We start from the raw sequence: 16,835 nt of genomic DNA, 5'->3' as shown, positions 1-16,835 counted from the left end.
AATATTGAAATTCATGCCCCAACCATACATTATATTTTCACGTGTTTTAGAAAAGTTTCCACTGTATACATTCACTTTGTTGGTAAATTCATTTTAATACAATGAACAATTAGCTATGAGAAACGCATCTAATGAGTACTACATTAGCATTATACATCGCAAAACAATGAAATAAACGTTAGTACGTTTTCGGGGCGATGGGCAACGTTATGATCGTTAAATTTAACGTAATTAATAAATTTGCAAAAAATAAATCAATTTAACGCGAAATCTGAATTACTTTTGAAGTGCTTAAATTTTTGTCCGTTACGTGCGGGTGGGACAGACATTTTCATATTTAGCTGATTTGTATCGCGACTCGCGAGTATATCGTATCGATATCACCGACGAATCATGCGAGATTCGAGTTATTTTAATTTGAGCTTGCATAACATTACAAGCATCACTAATTTAAGCAGTATTTTTAATTTGTACTTAAGCATAAGTAGGCTACACCAAAGAAATTCCCCTACTCAGTGAGAAGAGAAAGTATTTTAATATCCATTAAGCATTAATCCATATGAGTTATTCTTAGGTTATAAGAACGTCGATTTTAATCAACATTAAAATTGTTTAAGGTACGTTTTTTTGAAAATCAAATACTTTATATACTAATAACTTCAATCGCGTTATTTTATGTCAATTTTGATTGCAATTTCCAATGTGAAAGTTGGTCTGTGGGGATTCGAAATAACGTCTAAAGGATTTTATTCAGGTTATTACTAGTGAGTTCATCATTCAAATGGATGATACGTGAATTTTTATTGCATTAAATCGAAATTTTTAAATTCAAATTTAAATCTTTGGCCAATAATATTGAAATTTAAAAAAATCTTAACAAACATTTCACAATGACAGTTGCAGTTACATCATAACTTTACTAACATAGCATGTATCTATGACATATGTGTCTATTTCCTTGTCTACATTTAGTTTTAGTTAGACTGTGTACACATTAATTATGCTATTACTTTGCTTTTCAGATAAAATTAAAGATGTTTGTTTCCAAAAGAACTCTGAAAATTGGTGGAGCTGTTGCTGTGGGCATTGGTACTTTTGCTTCGCTAAGAGCAAATGAATATGACGTTGGATCTATTGGGATTGTCAGATTAGGAAGAGCTGCAGTAACAGTGTTTGAAATTGGTTCACATTATAAAAAACATTTATACAACAGTGGTTTAGAAAAAGACTCAAAAGAATATTTAGAGAAGAAGTCAGATGCACACACATATGGGGCTCAAAAATTATTGGAACTCTGCTGCGCCAATAAAGGAGTATACATAAAAGTTGGCCAGCACATTGGTGCTTTAGATTATCTTTTACCCAAGGAATATGTTAAAACAATGAAGGTTCTGCATAGTTCTGCTCCTCAATCTAATTTTAATGATGTTTTGACAGTGCTAAAAGAAGATTTTAAAGCGGATCCTTACGAAATATTTGAATCTATTGATAAGAACCCGCTAGGCACTGCAAGCTTAGCTCAAGTACATAAAGCCACCTTAAAAGATGGAAGTCAGGTAGCAGTAAAGGTACAACATCGATCTGTGAAATCAAATTCGTATGTAGATATCAAAACTATGTCTGCATTAGTGAAAATTACTTCATGGGTATTTCCTGACTTCAAATTTGACTGGCTTGTTGACGAAACAAAAAAGAATATTCCCAGAGAACTTGATTTTACTAGAGAGGGTAAAAATGCTGAAAAACTAAAAAGTTTATTTACTAATTATGATTGGTTGTTTGTACCAAAAATCCACTGGAATTTATCATCCAATCGTGTTTTAACAATGGAGTACATAGAAGGTGGACAAGTAGATGATTTAAATTACTATAAAGAAAATAAAATTAATCCACTTGAAATTAGTAATAAAATTGGCGATCTCTACAGCCATATGATATTTATTACTGGATTTGTCCATTCAGACCCACATCCAGGAAATATTATTGTCAGAAAAAGAAATAATAAAGCTGAAGTTGTACTTTTGGATCATGGATTGTATGCAGATCTATCCAATGAATTTAGATGGGAGTACTCTAAATTGTGGCTTGCTATTTTAAATAGTGACAAAGTTGCTATGCAAAAACACTGCACCAATTTAGGAGTTGGTGATATGTATGGATTACTTGCTTGCATGGTTTCAGGTAGAACTTGGGACACCATTATGAGTGGAGTACAAAAAACCAAATATAGTTCAAAAGAAAAAGAACTTTTCCAAAAAGAAATTCCAGATCTTTTACCTAAAATTACTGAAGTTTTAGAAAGAGTTGACAGGCATATGTTATTAGTATTAAAGACAAACGATTTAATACGCAATATAGAATTTAATTTGAAAACTCAAACAAGAATGTCTGCATTTTTGCAAATGTCAAGATGTTGTGTGAAATCTGTTTATAGTGAAAAGTTAAGAAATTGTTCCACTACTTGGTCTAGGTTCTTTACCTCCTTACAGGAACAGTGGTCTCTATTTAAAATATTTGTTTATTATGGATACTTGGGTTTAATCAATTTTAGTCTTAAACAAAGTATTTTGTCAATATGGAATCAAGATGAGTTTTTGGGGTGAACAATACATTTTTTTTTAAATAATGATATGCAAGAAATGGAAAATTTTAAATGATTGACCAAATAGTGGTTTGTACAATATTTGTATAAATATGTAAATATTTTGTTGAAAGTTGATTTTTTATGCATTGAATTTTAACCATCTATTATAATTATTGACAATTATTTTAATTTTTTTAAATGAAATATTTGAGCCAAGCCATAATAAAATTATTTTATAAACATAAATGACAAAATCACCAAAGATATGGCTTATATAATGCATATGTATCAATCAAAACAATACAAAATCTTTCATTGCCATATTTTGTTGTTTCTGTTCAAAAAATGTAAATGTATACATAATAGTATTCAGAGAACAATTCTCATTTCATTCTCAAGATGAAATATAATTTATATTGCCTGGTGCTATATAAATACACATATTTTTAAATGTGTTGTTATTAGCTTGTATAAAAAAATGTAAAAGTTTATATCTGTTGAACATGATAAACATATTTTGTACAAACATTTCATCTTAAAAGTTATTTATTTTCAATAAATCAATTATTATTAAAAATGATTCATCTACCTGTACTTTATTTATAAATATAAACCAATGATATAAAAATAATAAGCTGATACTTTTATTAACTTTTGTCCTTTGATATTGCTCAAGTTTATCTGATCAAATAAAATTAAAAAGCTTGCTTGGGAAAAGAATAATAAATACAAAGAAATAGTTAATGTTTGGCAAAACATTTTTAAACCTAATTTTATTTACATAAAATACAGAATCAACAAATTTTCTACAACTATACAATTCATATTGACATTTAACCAGTACGAAGCATCTTTGCCTCTCTTACTGCTTGTAATTGGGCAATTTGCTCTTTGACTATTTCTTTTCTTTCTTCTAAGAATTTCTTATACTCCACTGGATCTAAATCACGAACAATCTCAATACCAACAGATCGTGCTATACCCGTTAACATTTGTGTTATCTGTTGTAAAGACATCAATGCTAGAGCCTCATCTTCAGATTTTATCAGCGCTATCTCATATAAATGTTTAAGAGTTACTTTTCCAACAACTTCATCGCCTGAAATTCATTTAAAAATTAGTTAATGCACAACTAAATGAGATGCAAAACATGTAGTTTCAAAATTGATTGAACGCACCTCCCATTGTCCCTCTTTGAATTCCAGCTGCTTGTTTTAAATAATAGACAGCTGGGGGCTTAGTCATGTACAACTCATAACTTCTATCTGGGTTTACTTTTATTCTACAAGGGATTGGAATACCTTGTTTGATATGAGCTGTCTTTTCGTTGAAGTCTTTAACAAATGCAGCTATATTTATATTCCGCTATAAAATTGATAAAAATTGTCATTACAGTGTTTCAAATTTTTTCCAGCAAATTATCTATGAACATTTCTACAAAATGTTTCAATAAATCAAGCTGTTATCAACCTACTTGACCCAACTGAGGACCTAAGGGTGGACTAGGATTAGCTAATCCTGCAGGTATATTGGTCTTGAGCACTGCCGAATGTATAACTTTTTCAGCCGCTTTTTTAGCGAATTTCATTTTTCCAACTTTCGACATTTTTGTCAAGATTCTTTATGCACCAGTTTCTAAACACAATGTTTTTCTAATTTTTTAGAACTACTCGCATTCGTAAGTATGTCTGCTATAACCTCTCGCACATTTGTGCACAGATGTCGCGTTGAATTCTGAAAATCCATTTTGCCGGCCAAAATATATAGATATATTATATATGCCACACAGCACAATGCGATGCGACATGCGTCAGTATTTATATTTTCATGCGTTTGAAATTTGAAAGTCTTCAAAATATACATTCAAAAATGAAAATTCGTAATAATTTTTATGCTATGCTTGGATTATTGTAGTGATTTTGAATGCCAAAGTGATATAAATAATTTTGACGTTTCGGTGACATACTTTACATTCAACAATTGTAAATAACTTGTGCGGCGTCCCTTTTTAACCTCAAATGAATAAAATTATAATATATTGTATGTAAACACAATAAATAATGTTATTCTGTAAAAATTTTTTTATTGGAATTTAATTACTGATTTTTTAGATAAATATGCGTAATTGAGTGCATGATCACTGATTGAACTGATAAAAAAAATTAACTGTCACAATGGCTTCCTATCAATCCTTGGAGAATCTTTTGACAGTGCAAACACAAAAGTTGCAAGATTTAGAAACAGCTACAGATTTGATACAAAGTGAGTTTTTAATTACCATTGAGTTATTACAGTTAAATTTTGAAATACATTAAAATTGACAATCAAGTAATTAAAAAAATTTTTATGTTCAGGTAAAAGTTTTATTCAAGAAGAACTTGTCACTGCTTATGGAGAAGTATGTTCTATTGCAAGAGATATTCAAGATTTGAAAGAAGATGTTAAAATAATGAGAGTAGACAATGATCGGTGTAAAGTAAGTTAATTGCAACAATATTCTTTTCTTTTTAAGGTATAATTTAATTGAATTTTTCTCTAGGACTTATTAAATTTGCTGAAATCTTTGGATAACCAAATCAGGCATATGGAACAAAATATTCCTCTTAAAATTCAAGAATATGTTAAATCTGAAATTCCAACTAATAATAATACTGATGATAATAGTTCCAAACCAAAAGAAAAGAATGAAAATGCATCATTCAATAACACAACATTCAATAATGCTACATTCAATGGCAGTGATGCCCAGAATGCCAACAATACCATCAATACCACTGCCACTACAGCTATGAAAAACTGCAAAAAAACATTATTCAATGAACCTGAAATACCTCAAATGATACCAATTACTCCAAGTGAATTTAGTAAACTTCCTAAGTATATAATTGGAAGGCATACTATTGATACTCTTAACAGCTTAGTATCTAGTATCAACCAAATCATCAAATCAAAGTATTCACTAATTGCTTTGGGGAAAAATGGATCCAGAAAAAAAGGAGAGTTAGATTTGTACTTACATTACAAAAAAGAACAAATGAACTTGGGACCAGATGAAGGTAATAATATATGTCAGAAATATTAAAATAATATTGCAAGAACTTGAAAATTAATTATAAACTATTTTTCCAGAAAATACCTATTTTTTCACGGCAGAAGATTATGAAAAATACATCAAAGCAAGACTTGATAAAACGAAATTAAATTTATTAATTGCTCTAAGGCATTGTAAAAAATTACGTGAGATCAGAACAACAAAAACTGTAAATTATGCATTAATTTTACCTAACTAATAGATGTCTATTGTGTAACAATAACAATATAGTCTGAATTGTGTGAATGTGCAAAAAAAAGACTTTAAATTTTATGAAATGTTGAATCTCAAACATATATCCAAAGCTATATAGACTTGACTTTATAAATTTGGACAACAGAGTGGATTTATATTGTAAATTTCTAATGAAAAATTATTTGTACAAAGAAATTGAAATGTTTCTAACTTTTCAATACAATGATTGCAATTATCACTTCAATAATTGCATTATGGTCTCATACTAATATAATCAAATTGTACTATTATAATCAAAGTGTAATCATTAATTTAAGTTGAAATGTGCAACAACTAGATGTATATCACGAGTCAAAGAACAAAAATAAATTTATAATCGGCTTTAAAAAAAAGTTTTAGTGTTTAAAAAAAAACCTAGTTGTAAAAACTGTAGTTTTTATTTGTTCAACCCGAAGAAGATAACACCGCTACTGCCGAAGGAATTTAAATCCAATACCCTTTTTTTCTCTTTTTTATCAATTAAAACGATAAGATTTGAAATTCGAACGAAGTTTTGATCGTTCGACAATTCATTCGGCTGTCACAAAGTGGTCAATTTACAATCGCAAAATGACTACCACAAGTATCAAAAGATGCATTTTTCTCGCTCGTCTGACTTAAGTGCGCCACTGTAAGCGGCAGTATAAACAAATCAGTTTGAATCGAGCATCGCGAAGAATCATCATGACTAGTGCAAGTATCATTATTTTCAAATTTATTCAATCGTTTTCAAACACGATAAACTAGAATAGTATAAAGAGAGAATTTTATTTTAATTACAGACCATGAGCAACGAACAACCGCTAAACGTTAACCCCGAAGTAGGAAGAACAAATGAAAACGTAACAATCAACTGAATTTTTGATCACCAAAGAGCCTTATTTTTCATATTTCACGTATGATTTTAATTGTTTTTTTAGATCAACGAGCCACGGTCGGACGAAAGAGCCATGGACGTGCAAGAATCGCCAGATCAACCGGCTCCGCGTAGTCCGACGAACTTCGCGCGTAGGCGCGGCCGGGGACGGTTCGGGAGAAACTGTGGTGCATTATCTTATCGTCAGTATATTATTTCATCAATGTTTTTAAGTTTCACCGTAATTCTGTACCAACGATCTTACTTCGATTCATTTCGATCAACAGTTCAACGCTTGAAACTAGCTCAAGAATATGGAGGAGGATTAGGATACAGCGGAGGCGCGCGCCGTCGAGGATCGTCGACGCAACAGCCGTTAACTCGGAACGAGCAACAATCAAATTAAAAATGATAATTACGATAATCATTTGTTCTGAATATTAGATTAATTTCATTAATACATTTTGTAATTTCATACCAAATAAAATTAAAACTGTTTTTTACTGAGTTTATATGATAAATATATTTCTGACTAATCTTTGAAAACCGTCATTTATTAGAACGAGGGAAGTTTCGATCGCCAACCGTCGTGTCATTGGGATTCGATACTTTCAAAATTTAGCGCTGCAAAAATTCTCATCGGAAGTTACAACTATTTCAAGCGGAATTGACGTGGCGCGAGTCAACTCGTGGCAAAAGCGCCTATAATTCCATATCATAGACGTGTGTCTGCGTGTCCATATATGTGCGCGCGGCAATTTTTCACAGAAACTCATCGATCGCAGTGCCGAATTTCGAATTGGGCCTTCTATTTTATGTACGGCGACTACCACACCGATATGACACATAAACACAGACAAGCCTGGATGTCGCAATTCTGCCTGCTCGGTGGCGGAAGTCAGGGGCTCGCCGGCGGCCGCGGCCCCCCCATCCCATGGCGAGTTTGCGCATCGCGCGAATCTGCGGCGCCCATATATATACCGTATTAGCGGTGGCTTTTCAGCTCGCGCGTTGTGTCGCCGCAATATATTTCGCCCCGTTTTTACTCAATTGCCGTTTGCTCTTTCGCCACATCACAGGTAAAGTTTCATCTCGCGCTCGAACACGGTTTTGCAAAAGGTTCAAAATCGCGTTCTACGAAGATCTCGATAGATAGAGTCAACGCTTAATACGTAATAATCATTTGGTTTGTGTGTATTTTTGCAGATACATTTACTACGAGCAGTCATGGGAGTCAGTGTCGAAGTTATTTCCCCCGGAGATGGTAATAAAATTCAATAGTACAATATCTTAACCTCTTGCGGTGTACCAATTTCGCTGCTAAATATTACATTTTCATAATCGACATTTCTGCTCGTTATTAACGGACACTGCGAATTCGCATCTTTCGGTGAAAAATTTGCTGAAATGTATGACGAAAACGATGAAAATCCGCCAATGTATTTGTTTCATTCTAGATCAATGAATATATGTTTGGTGATTTGCATCGATCAATGCACTATAAACTTTAGTGATGAATTGAAAGGAGAAAAAAAATTATTATGAATGAAATTGTATTTTTTAATATTATGCAGGTTCAACCTACCCAAAAACCGGTCAAACCGTGGTTGTCCATTACACAGGTATTATTTGTTTTTTAATTTACTTTTTATTGAAAAGTGAAGAATATCCTCCACGGGAGAAACTAATTAAAGTTTTAACTCGTCAGGTACCCTTACTAATGGAAAGAAATTTGACTCAAGCAGAGACCGTGGAACACCTTTCAAATTCAAAATTGGCAAAGGTGAAGTAATCAAAGGCTGGGATCAAGGAGTAGCACAAATGTCTGTTGGTGAACGTGCCAGACTAACTTGCCCACCTGAGGTTGCATACGGTCCAAGAGGACACCCTGGCGTATATCCTTTAATGCAATTTTATACATATTTCAATTTAATTATTTCATTCTGTTCGATTGCAAAATCAATTGAATTGAATGATCATACTTGAGTCTGCTTATTCTGGGTCTGAAAAATGTGAATATTATACGATTAATATTTTGTCATTTATAATACTTGAATTGTATAACAACTTTTTCCAAAAGAGTGCATTTTAAAAGTTAATGAATATGATTTTAGAAAATATTTGGACTGAGAATAGTAGACTCTTTAATTTTCATAAACATTTCACATTATATTATTTATAATTTTGAATAGTTTAAAAGTACAAAACATATTTATCCTTGACATTACAACACTATCCCACCAAATGCTACCCTTATCTTCGATGTTGAACTCCTGAAGGTGGAGTAAGGCAACATTCTGCAAGCCACGATCTTTGGAGTTTTCCTATGGCACAGGACAACTGAGGTGCCAAAAACTGAAGAACCTCTACAAATTAGTTTAAGTTGAATGGCATTTTGTACAAGATTAAATTAAATTCAATCGTTTTAATCTTATGTTACTAGTGCAAAATTTGCAGACAGTAATAAAAACAAACCCATTAACTTAAAATGTATAGAAAAGAATAAATTCATTTAACATCAATCAAAGCAATTTTACTCAAATGAATAGTGTATAAAGTAAAATTTTATGCATGATTTCAAAAAGAAACTACTGCAAATTAAAGCGATTGAATTATTCTTGAAGCATTTGAAATTTTAATATTTGTGTTCATTCCAATTATTGATACTTTCAATTTGATAATTTTTCTTATTAAAAATTTTGTATAAACTTCACTTAACAGTTCTATTGTATATTGTAATTCAAAATACCAAAACAATAAAACTTTCTGTCTGCCATTGAGGTGTACTTTTTTAATATTTGCAAATAGTTACAAAAATTACCAGTTATTCATTCAGTTCAGACTTTTTGGAACATGATAACTTTAATCAATACAGTTTTACATTTTAACAGGCATAATAATATTTATAACATTTGTAACATCATTTTGTGTTTTAGAATGATACTTATTCATAAATAATTTTGAACGAATAACATTAATATGTACATTTACGAGTTATATACAATTTTCAGTTATCAACAAGTCTTCTGATAATTTACTAAACAATTTTTTTTAACTTGCTTAACATAGCCGTTGCACTCGATGCATTCAAATATCACTTGAAAATATTGCACTAATTAACAAACAAACATTTCTGGGAAATGTAATTCATAAGCTGGGGTTTGCAATTTAGACTCTGGTGGCGAAGTAGCTGATGTTGGTGGCGAACGATGCTCAATCATCAAGTTGTTGAAGATATCAGATAACTTGCTTTGCAAAACTTCATGCTATTAGAATAAAATTTTCTATTAGTTTTATAATCAATTAATATATGTATAAAAAAAATCTCTTCAATTTACCTTTGGTTGTGTTTTTTTGACAAGATCTTGAAACGGAGCATTTCTGAATAAATGAGATAGTTGCAATCTTTTCTCATCTTCCACTTCTTGATCATTGTTAGTTTCAGTTAATATCTTTTTCATACTTTCAAATGTTAATTCTTCTACTGGTAATTTCTGTCAAAAAAAAATTTTAATTTTTACTATAACTATTATTTTTAATAGTGCATATTTTTTAACTTAAATAATGTACCCTTTGTACACCAGGAGATGATCCAGCACTATCCAATTCAGCTCCACCGTTTATGTCTCCTAAAGAACTTCTTCCTGGGTTATCAACCCAAGAGTGCCTTAGAAAAATAAATCAATTAATATAATTTCATAAATTCAAATAAGTCAATTGTTAAAATTAATTACCTATACTGCAAAGAAGTACTATATCCAACTGCTTGTTGTAATTTCCCTGTTTCTAATCCAATCACTTTGAGGCATTCCATTACAATCGTTTGGTCAACTAAAAGTGTATTTGGTATTTTTGAAGGCAAAGATGAATCATATTGTGACTTTAGATCGGGAAGTAAATGTGGTGCTTCTTTACTGCGACTTTCAACAATCTGTAAATTAAGTAATTAGGCATGAATAATATTTAAAGTATGATTATTATTTAAAAATTTATTGATTTACCTTATTTGCATAGTCAATTAGTGTAGTAATATTACATACATTTGCAATCAAAACCAACAAACTTATTACTGTAACATGTAAATTGAATTTGATTGCTATACTGATTTGGGAATTTTTTAACGCAATGTCTTGCAAATCCATAACTAATCGTAACATGTCAATTACTGTTTCCTCTGAACAAAGTTCAACTATCAGCAAAGCCAATGTTGTGTAAATAGACTCAATATTTTCCACTCGATTACTAATCAATTCCAATGAGTTCTTCAAGATTACGTAAATTTCAGGGCCATATTTTCTAATGAAAATGACATCAGGTCTTGTAGCTTTTTCAATTGCAAGATCCAACTCCACAACATTAACACTGAAAGAAATTATCGTTATCAACAGCTCACAGTTGAAAAAATATTTTATAACATTTTAAAAAATAGCCTTACGTTGGTTTGGATAATTTATCACTGTTCTTATGCCGATCTATCAGAGTATGAAAAATCTGTTGTACTAGTAATCGCATTTCAGAATCAGATGCCAGAGACATATTGAGTAGAGGTAGAAGAAAACTTGGTGGGAATGTAGTATTTAGATGTATTGTTTGGTATTTAGTTCCAACCTAAGAATTAATAAAATTTTAAATCATTACAATAATAACAATTAAAAACTTGTTAAAAGTTACCTTTAAAAGTGATTTTAATAGAATGCTTTGTAATAATACATCTCCTTTTCCAGCAGAAGTAACTGAATCTGGATCACCATATGGAACTTTACCCATAATGAATTTCATAATTTCTATTTTTTGATAGTCTGGTAGATGATTTGCAAATTCTCCTAGCGCATTTATCAAAACTTCTTGATACAGTTGTTCATCATTTGTTGATGACATATTTCTAGATACACTAACTCGTAAATGTGTTAATAATGAACTTATAATTTCTAAAACAGAAGGACCAACACTTTCTCCAGCAGCTATGGATATAATTTTGGACAATGTATCAGCTATACTTGTTCTAATTTTTGGAGATGATTGTGAATGTTCATCCAAATGGGTCATCAAAGCCTCAACTACAGTATATGAGTATTGGGACTAAAAAGATGATTTATTGATTAAATTATTTTACTTCCACTTATTTTATGTAAGTAAGCTAATCGAATATACCTGGATAGAAAACATAACAATGCGGAATGTGTGAATAGCAAAATAATTTGGTACCCATAATTGGTGATTATCTAAATGATTGAGAACTGGTTTGATAACACATTTTATGTGACCAAAAGATGCTCTTCCAACTAGTTCTCTCATACAAGTTTCAGCGAATTGAGGAGGATCTGATCTTTCTTCTGTTGGACTTTCAGGGGTAATATTGTCGTTATTTGAATACCTGTTGATAAAAAAATAATAAATGAACATTCAACTTTATTAATTCTAAATTTCTATAATTTTTACCTTGAATTTTGCATATTGTACAATAATGATGGTACAATTTTTTCCATATGTACCATGTTCCAAATATTTTCTACTAAATCATCAGATACAGTTTTTCTCACAACACCCTATAATGAAACGATACTCAGAAATAATATATTATATGATAAATGAAGTAGAAACATTGAATAGCAAAAAGTACCTGCAATCCTTGAATTCCTGCAAGCCGAATCTGTTTCCGCATCGAGGGATCATCATTGTTAGAGTGGCACATCGAAGAGTATTTTGATACAAAGAAATCGTAACGTGTGTGATAAGATGGTGTATCTTCTTCGATATTGGCAAATCTAACAAACTGGGAGATAAAAGTAGTTTGTTCAACTATGCATTAATGAATGTGTAATATTCTTGAAAATGATATCAATTTTCTTGTAGCAAACATTACTAAGCGATTTCCAATCGAAAACGTTAGTAAATGCACACAGAAAATTAATTTACAAGTCAAAGGAATAAAATGTGACAAACACCGGACTTAATTTTAGTACTTACTGATTGTGTTGCCAAAATTTGTAACTGAGGATCTGTAGATTCCAATAATTTTTGAACCATTTTTAAAAAACTTTCCACAAACAGATTCAAAGTTTGTGCATGGCAAGCAGCTAATAACTGATCCATGGCTTCCATAGCAATAATAACAAATCCATTCCTCCGCCTTCAAAAAGAAAGATCAAATTAGAGGGTACTTATTGTGGTGAAAAAGTTTTTGCTTACCTTGAAATGTCTCTGGATGCCCTTTGAAATAAATATTCGCCAATTCGATCAAGCTTTTCTGGACTACTCAATGAATAAAACATCAACTTTTCCATATTATTTTTTATCAAACCATCCTAAATGAAACAAAATAAATATGACTAATGAGTACTCGAGAACAAGTCAACTCAATGAATTGGAGCAAAAGTGAGCTTACCTGCGGATTGACGGGAAAAATATTGTCAACCAGTCGTTTGTACCTTGGTCGCAGAGCTGAACAGCACCAGCAACAGCCTGAAAACAAGAGCTCGCTTAGCAAATCTCAAAAACAAACAACAAGGAATATCATTATAATAAAATGAAACATTACTAAGAATATTGTTCGACATGGTTCTGAATTTGTCTGCTGGCTTATATGCGATAAAAACGAAACGAGCGAGAGAGATTGTCAAAAATTGGATTGTCAAGAGCTTGGTGCGTTTGTGTGTGTGTGTACAAAAATCAATCGATCAAAACTCCGTCACGAGAGAGTTTACTCGTTCTCTCAAGCCTGCATTCCACCAATATATTTCTCAGCGATATTTTTTATTTTTCTCTCGATCTTGTATTTCGAGGCGTCGCTGCCTAACGACGTCTGCACTGTTTTTTTTTTTTTTTAATGCCGTATAAGCGTAACAATAATAACTGAATCACTGGACACGCGTTCGTGTAATCGTCAGTAAAAATAGCCACTCATCTGCACACTCGTAACGATATAAAATTCGCAGTCGCACGTATACGTAACAAAACAATTACACGGATAATCGCACACGGACACGGACACAAAAAATACGGACCATTTCGTTCTCTCGCTCGCGATTCCACGTATTATTTTTCTACACTGCTTTCGAGTTTCGCGTGGCACGAGTCAGGAGGTTTGTTATTCATTGCGCGCACTGTGATGTCGTATATAGAGCCTTTCGAACTACATATATTATAAAATATTAAAACTTGGTCGCGCGTGGGTCATGCCTGCTGCCCTGCCACCATCTGCGCCACTAAAGCACAGTGTGCATACACGCTAACACACACGCACACAATCAAAAACTTTTCAGGGACAACTGTCGTAAGCGTGCGTGTATGGCTTTGATGTTGCAGCAGCAGTATAGTAGCAGCAACAACTCCTTAGACATAAGCTTCTGCTCGATCATGGCGCGTGTGTGCCATCGTGTCTATATCAGGCCTCGACAGCTAGATAACACTATACTAATGCGTTTGGAATTGCCGCAGCAGAAGCAGCGTTGCCTCGACTTTTGATTTGTTGTATTACTATACATAGCTGCTGATCGTGTCTTGCTGCACGGAGCAGTCGAGCGTGTGTTTTCTTTTTTTTTGTTGTCTCGTACACAGCTATATATAACGCGTGGCCTATTTTTAACAGCAGAAAGCATATCGTGTATGTATACACGCGAATAATTATGCAATATTCAAGTCCCTAGTGTTTGGCGGTGGAGGCGCCAATGTAGAACCGTAATGCCTCGCGTGCAAGCGCACGAAAGACGTCGACGAATCGCGAATCTCGCCTGACTACGCCAGTGACATTTCCTAGGGATATTATATCTCGGCGTACATAGTGTTTTTTTTGCGATCATCGAGTTCCACTGTATTTTTCAATTCTTTTAGTAATGTAAAATTTTCATAATGTCGGATTATACTCGTGTTTCGATCGATATAATAACAATAAGCACTCGAGTACAGCTGATAAGTTCAACAGATTTTGCGGATAAAATCGATTGATTTTTTGATAATTTCGAGTACCTACTGAATCGAATACTTACGTACACACGGGAGGTGATGACAATATTTTGGCTGCACGTTCCTAAATTTACGAGTACCGTCAACAATTTGAATAGATCGATACCCCAAAGAATTTCGTCGAATTTACATTTTGTCGCGATATCGATCCTAATTCAATGTATTGGCCTGCTAGGCCCGCATAGAGCCTCGTGGTTTTTTAATGCGGTTCGCTGCACGCGCGAGTCAAGCATAAATTGATGCGCCTATACGAGTGCACAGGCACACAGTCCCGAGCACGTAATAATACCATTGTTTTCTTTTTCTGCTCTCATTGATCTATTTGAAGTATATACACAGCTAGGTATGCAACACACAGACAGACATAAACTATGTATTCGTCCACAGGGACTATGTATGTCGCATGTATACCGTATACTATGCTATACAAAAGCTATATGCATTACGATCAATCGGTTTGCTTGGAGCTATATATTCCACATAAATCGCGGGACGTTTGGCTCGACCAACAGGACCATATAAAACTCGTTAAATCCGTCGAAACGATATTCGTTCCTGCGCCACGAAGTATTTTATTGCGCCCGTTTAAGCGCGAATATCCTGTTACATATCCGCGGATTCAATCGTCTTTTTCTTTCTTCTCGTCTTCGTCCATAATCGCGTTAAAAGTGCTTAATCGAACGAACGCTCGGGAGAGGAAAAAGGGTTGGGACAGAAAGTACAAACGAACCCCTTTTTTTCTCCTTCTAGTGCACTTCGCACGTTGTGACTCGCGTAATATACATTAATTAATGCCGCCTGATGTGTGTGTGTGTGTGTGTGTGTGTGTGTGTGCGACTCGTACGTGCATAATTATAATATAGCTCTCTGCACACGACCTTATAACGATGCTATAAGCAGCGCAGTCAGAATGAGACACAAAGTGTAACGACAAACGGGCGACACTTGTTGCTTCGATGTGTAAAAAAAAAGGATAAATTATTATTTATCGTAACTGACGTTCTTTGGCGTGGATATTTAAACGAGTAGGGATCGAATGAAATGGATTATTTTTAAGACTATTATGCTCTATGATTTGTATCGATGAGCATTGATAACTATGCATTGAGCGATTTTATATAATTATAAATATGATTTCGTAAAGTGAGAGTTTAAAGTGCAGAAACAAGGAGAGATTATGATATCGTGCTTCAGTCATAAAGACTCATAAATTGAGTAAATAACGAAGCCAATATTCAAAACAACGCTATATTGAACAAATTTTTCAGGATTCTTACTAAAAAAAATCCCTTAAAAGTATGCTTAGCTATTTGAAGAACTAGATATACATCGGACTTTATTGACTATAGTTTTAAAAATTTCATCTACAAAGACTTCCTACAGCATCCGCTCACGATATTTTCTCTACTAACTGAGAAAAAAAATCATTCACTAAAACCATAAACTCGTATGCACTCCAACCTCGTACGATTAGAAAACACGAATCCAAATTCAACCAGTCAGTGCACACGAGAGATGCCGAGAGGAGGATGTGCCGCGCGCGTAAATCGATAAAACGTGGCCTGGCATCGTCCGTACAGCATACACATTTATATATAACACAGAGAGACTTCACGCATGAAAAAGTGCGTTAACAAGTGGCGCGCGTCGACCCGGGACACTACATGTATACGTACATCCAATAATGATCTCTCGTTAAAACGTATAAGAAGATAAGAAAAATGAATCGTAGTAAGTAATATCAATTCTGACTCACATCCAGGATCGGTACACTTGCTGAGCACGGAGTCGAAGAAGTCCGGGCCCTCGGCGTCAAAGCAGCACTTGATCAGTGCCATGTTGTTCCTTTAATCCGCGAGCGTCGTCGAGTCCACTGCTGCTGCTGCTCCTCTTGATACACCTACCCTCTCTATACGCGTGCTTTAACGATACTACTACGAGAGTACGAGGGGGTAGCAACGGAGAGAGAGAGAGGAAGAGAGAGCAGTGTGTGCTGTGATTTTTGTATCAACGAAGCCGCCGATGTCGCACAAAAACAACGTATTCGTCGTTGCGCTGCAGAGCGAGAGCAGCAGCGACGCTTTCGCGCGCCTCTGCCCCACTGACCC

At 33.5% G+C, this 16,835-nt stretch overlaps 5 protein-coding genes across 6 annotated transcripts; 3 read left to right on the top strand and 2 right to left on the bottom strand.

Annotated features, from left to right (window-relative positions):
• The first annotated feature begins 234 nt into the window (after window positions 1-234).
• LOC106658096 (uncharacterized aarF domain-containing protein kinase 1) lies at window positions 235-2,757 on the top strand. Its single transcript, XM_014379915.2, has 2 exons — window positions 235-617; window positions 1,023-2,757. The coding sequence occupies exon 2, from the start codon at window positions 1,035-1,037 to the stop codon at window positions 2,601-2,603; it is 1,569 nt and encodes a 522-aa protein (XP_014235401.1). The 5' UTR covers window positions 235-617; window positions 1,023-1,034; the 3' UTR covers window positions 2,604-2,757.
• Window positions 2,758-3,336: 579 nt separating this feature from the next.
• On the bottom strand, window positions 3,337-4,190 carry LOC106658102 (39S ribosomal protein L11, mitochondrial). The gene is made up of 3 exons (XM_014379922.2): window positions 4,059-4,190; window positions 3,763-3,949; window positions 3,337-3,683 (listed from the first exon to the last, which is right to left on the bottom strand). Exons 1-3 carry the CDS (start codon window positions 4,188-4,190, stop codon window positions 3,418-3,420), a joined length of 585 nt encoding a protein of 194 aa, XP_014235408.1. The 3' UTR covers window positions 3,337-3,417.
• Window positions 4,191-4,406: 216 nt separating this feature from the next.
• Window positions 4,407-6,262, top strand: LOC106658099 (spindle and kinetochore-associated protein 1-like). Its single transcript, XM_014379920.1, has 5 exons — window positions 4,407-4,624; window positions 4,696-4,846; window positions 4,939-5,060; window positions 5,124-5,640; window positions 5,714-6,262. The coding sequence occupies exons 2-5, from the start codon at window positions 4,759-4,761 to the stop codon at window positions 5,872-5,874; spliced, it is 888 nt and encodes a 295-aa protein (XP_014235406.1). The 5' UTR covers window positions 4,407-4,624; window positions 4,696-4,758; the 3' UTR covers window positions 5,875-6,262.
• Window positions 6,263-7,737: 1,475 nt separating this feature from the next.
• LOC106658107 (12 kDa FK506-binding protein) lies at window positions 7,738-9,541 on the top strand. 2 transcript variants are annotated; one of them, XM_014379926.2, is made up of 5 exons: window positions 7,738-7,844; window positions 7,972-8,029; window positions 8,340-8,387; window positions 8,474-8,660; window positions 8,999-9,541. In XM_014379926.2, exons 2-5 carry the CDS (start codon window positions 7,993-7,995, stop codon window positions 9,051-9,053), a joined length of 327 nt encoding a protein of 108 aa, XP_014235412.1. In that variant the 5' UTR covers window positions 7,738-7,844; window positions 7,972-7,992; the 3' UTR covers window positions 9,054-9,541. The 2 variants fall into 2 exon arrangements, with proteins under 2 accessions (XP_014235412.1, XP_023315453.1); XM_023459685.1 differs by lacking the exon at window positions 7,738-7,844 and adding an exon at window positions 7,859-7,884.
• Window positions 9,542-9,596: 55 nt separating this feature from the next.
• Window positions 9,597-16,819, bottom strand: LOC106658095 (protein EFR3 homolog cmp44E). The gene is made up of 14 exons (XM_023459661.1): window positions 16,484-16,819; window positions 13,151-13,227; window positions 12,955-13,070; window positions 12,733-12,895; window positions 12,386-12,538; window positions 12,205-12,311; window positions 11,917-12,139; window positions 11,437-11,844; window positions 11,201-11,373; window positions 10,767-11,127; window positions 10,500-10,696; window positions 10,336-10,432; window positions 10,104-10,259; window positions 9,597-10,031 (listed from the first exon to the last, which is right to left on the bottom strand). Exons 1-14 carry the CDS (start codon window positions 16,563-16,565, stop codon window positions 9,882-9,884), a joined length of 2,463 nt encoding a protein of 820 aa, XP_023315429.1. The 5' UTR covers window positions 16,566-16,819; the 3' UTR covers window positions 9,597-9,881.
• Between the last annotated feature and the right edge of the window lie 16 nt (window positions 16,820-16,835).

Source organism: Trichogramma pretiosum, unplaced genomic scaffold (assembly GCF_000599845.2).
Source record: "Trichogramma pretiosum strain Unisexual culture from Peru unplaced genomic scaffold, Tpre_2.0 scaffold127, whole genome shotgun sequence".
Classification (NCBI taxonomy): Eukaryota; Metazoa; Arthropoda; class Insecta; order Hymenoptera; family Trichogrammatidae; genus Trichogramma; species Trichogramma pretiosum.
Note: the sequence above shows the minus strand (reverse complement) of the source record. Positions and strands in the feature narration are given on the sequence as shown.

Bases quoted from the DNA above. Each gene is read 5' to 3' on its own strand.
- LOC106658095 (XM_023459661.1), bottom strand. From the start codon at position 16,565: ATGGCACTGATCAAGTGCTGCTTTGACGCCGAGGGCCCGGACTTCTTC. The intron at 11,374-11,436 runs GTAACTTTTAAC...ATTAATTCTTAG, and splicing joins TATTAAAATCACTTTTAAAG to GTTGGAACTAAATACCAAAC. The intron at 10,697-10,766 runs GTAAATCAATAA...CTTAATTTACAG, and splicing joins TAATTGACTATGCAAATAAG to ATTGTTGAAAGTCGCAGTAA.
- LOC106658102 (XM_014379922.2), bottom strand. From the start codon at position 4,190: ATGTCGAAAGTTGGAAAAATGAAATTCGCTAAAAAAGCGGCTGAAAAA. The intron at 3,950-4,058 runs GTAGGTTGATAA...TCAATTTTATAG, and splicing joins TAGGTCCTCAGTTGGGTCAA to CGGAATATAAATATAGCTGC. The intron at 3,684-3,762 runs GTGCGTTCAATC...AATGAATTTCAG, and splicing joins TCAAAGAGGGACAATGGGAG to GCGATGAAGTTGTTGGAAAA.
- LOC106658107 (XM_014379926.2), top strand. From the start codon at position 7,993: ATGGGAGTCAGTGTCGAAGTTATTTCCCCCGGAGATG. The intron at 8,388-8,473 runs GTATTATTTGTT...TTAACTCGTCAG, and splicing joins CGTGGTTGTCCATTACACAG to GTACCCTTACTAATGGAAAG. The intron at 8,661-8,998 runs ATATCCTTTAAT...ACATTACAACAC, and splicing joins CCAAGAGGACACCCTGGCGT to TATCCCACCAAATGCTACCC.
- LOC106658096 (XM_014379915.2), top strand. From the start codon at position 1,035: ATGTTTGTTTCCAAAAGAACTCTGAAAATTGGTGGAGCTGTTGCTGTG.
- LOC106658099 (XM_014379920.1), top strand. From the start codon at position 4,759: ATGGCTTCCTATCAATCCTTGGAGAATCTTTTGACAGTGCAAACACAA. The intron at 4,847-4,938 runs GTGAGTTTTTAA...TTTTATGTTCAG, and splicing joins AGCTACAGATTTGATACAAA to GTAAAAGTTTTATTCAAGAA. The intron at 5,061-5,123 runs GTAAGTTAATTG...ATTTTTCTCTAG, and splicing joins TAGACAATGATCGGTGTAAA to GACTTATTAAATTTGCTGAA.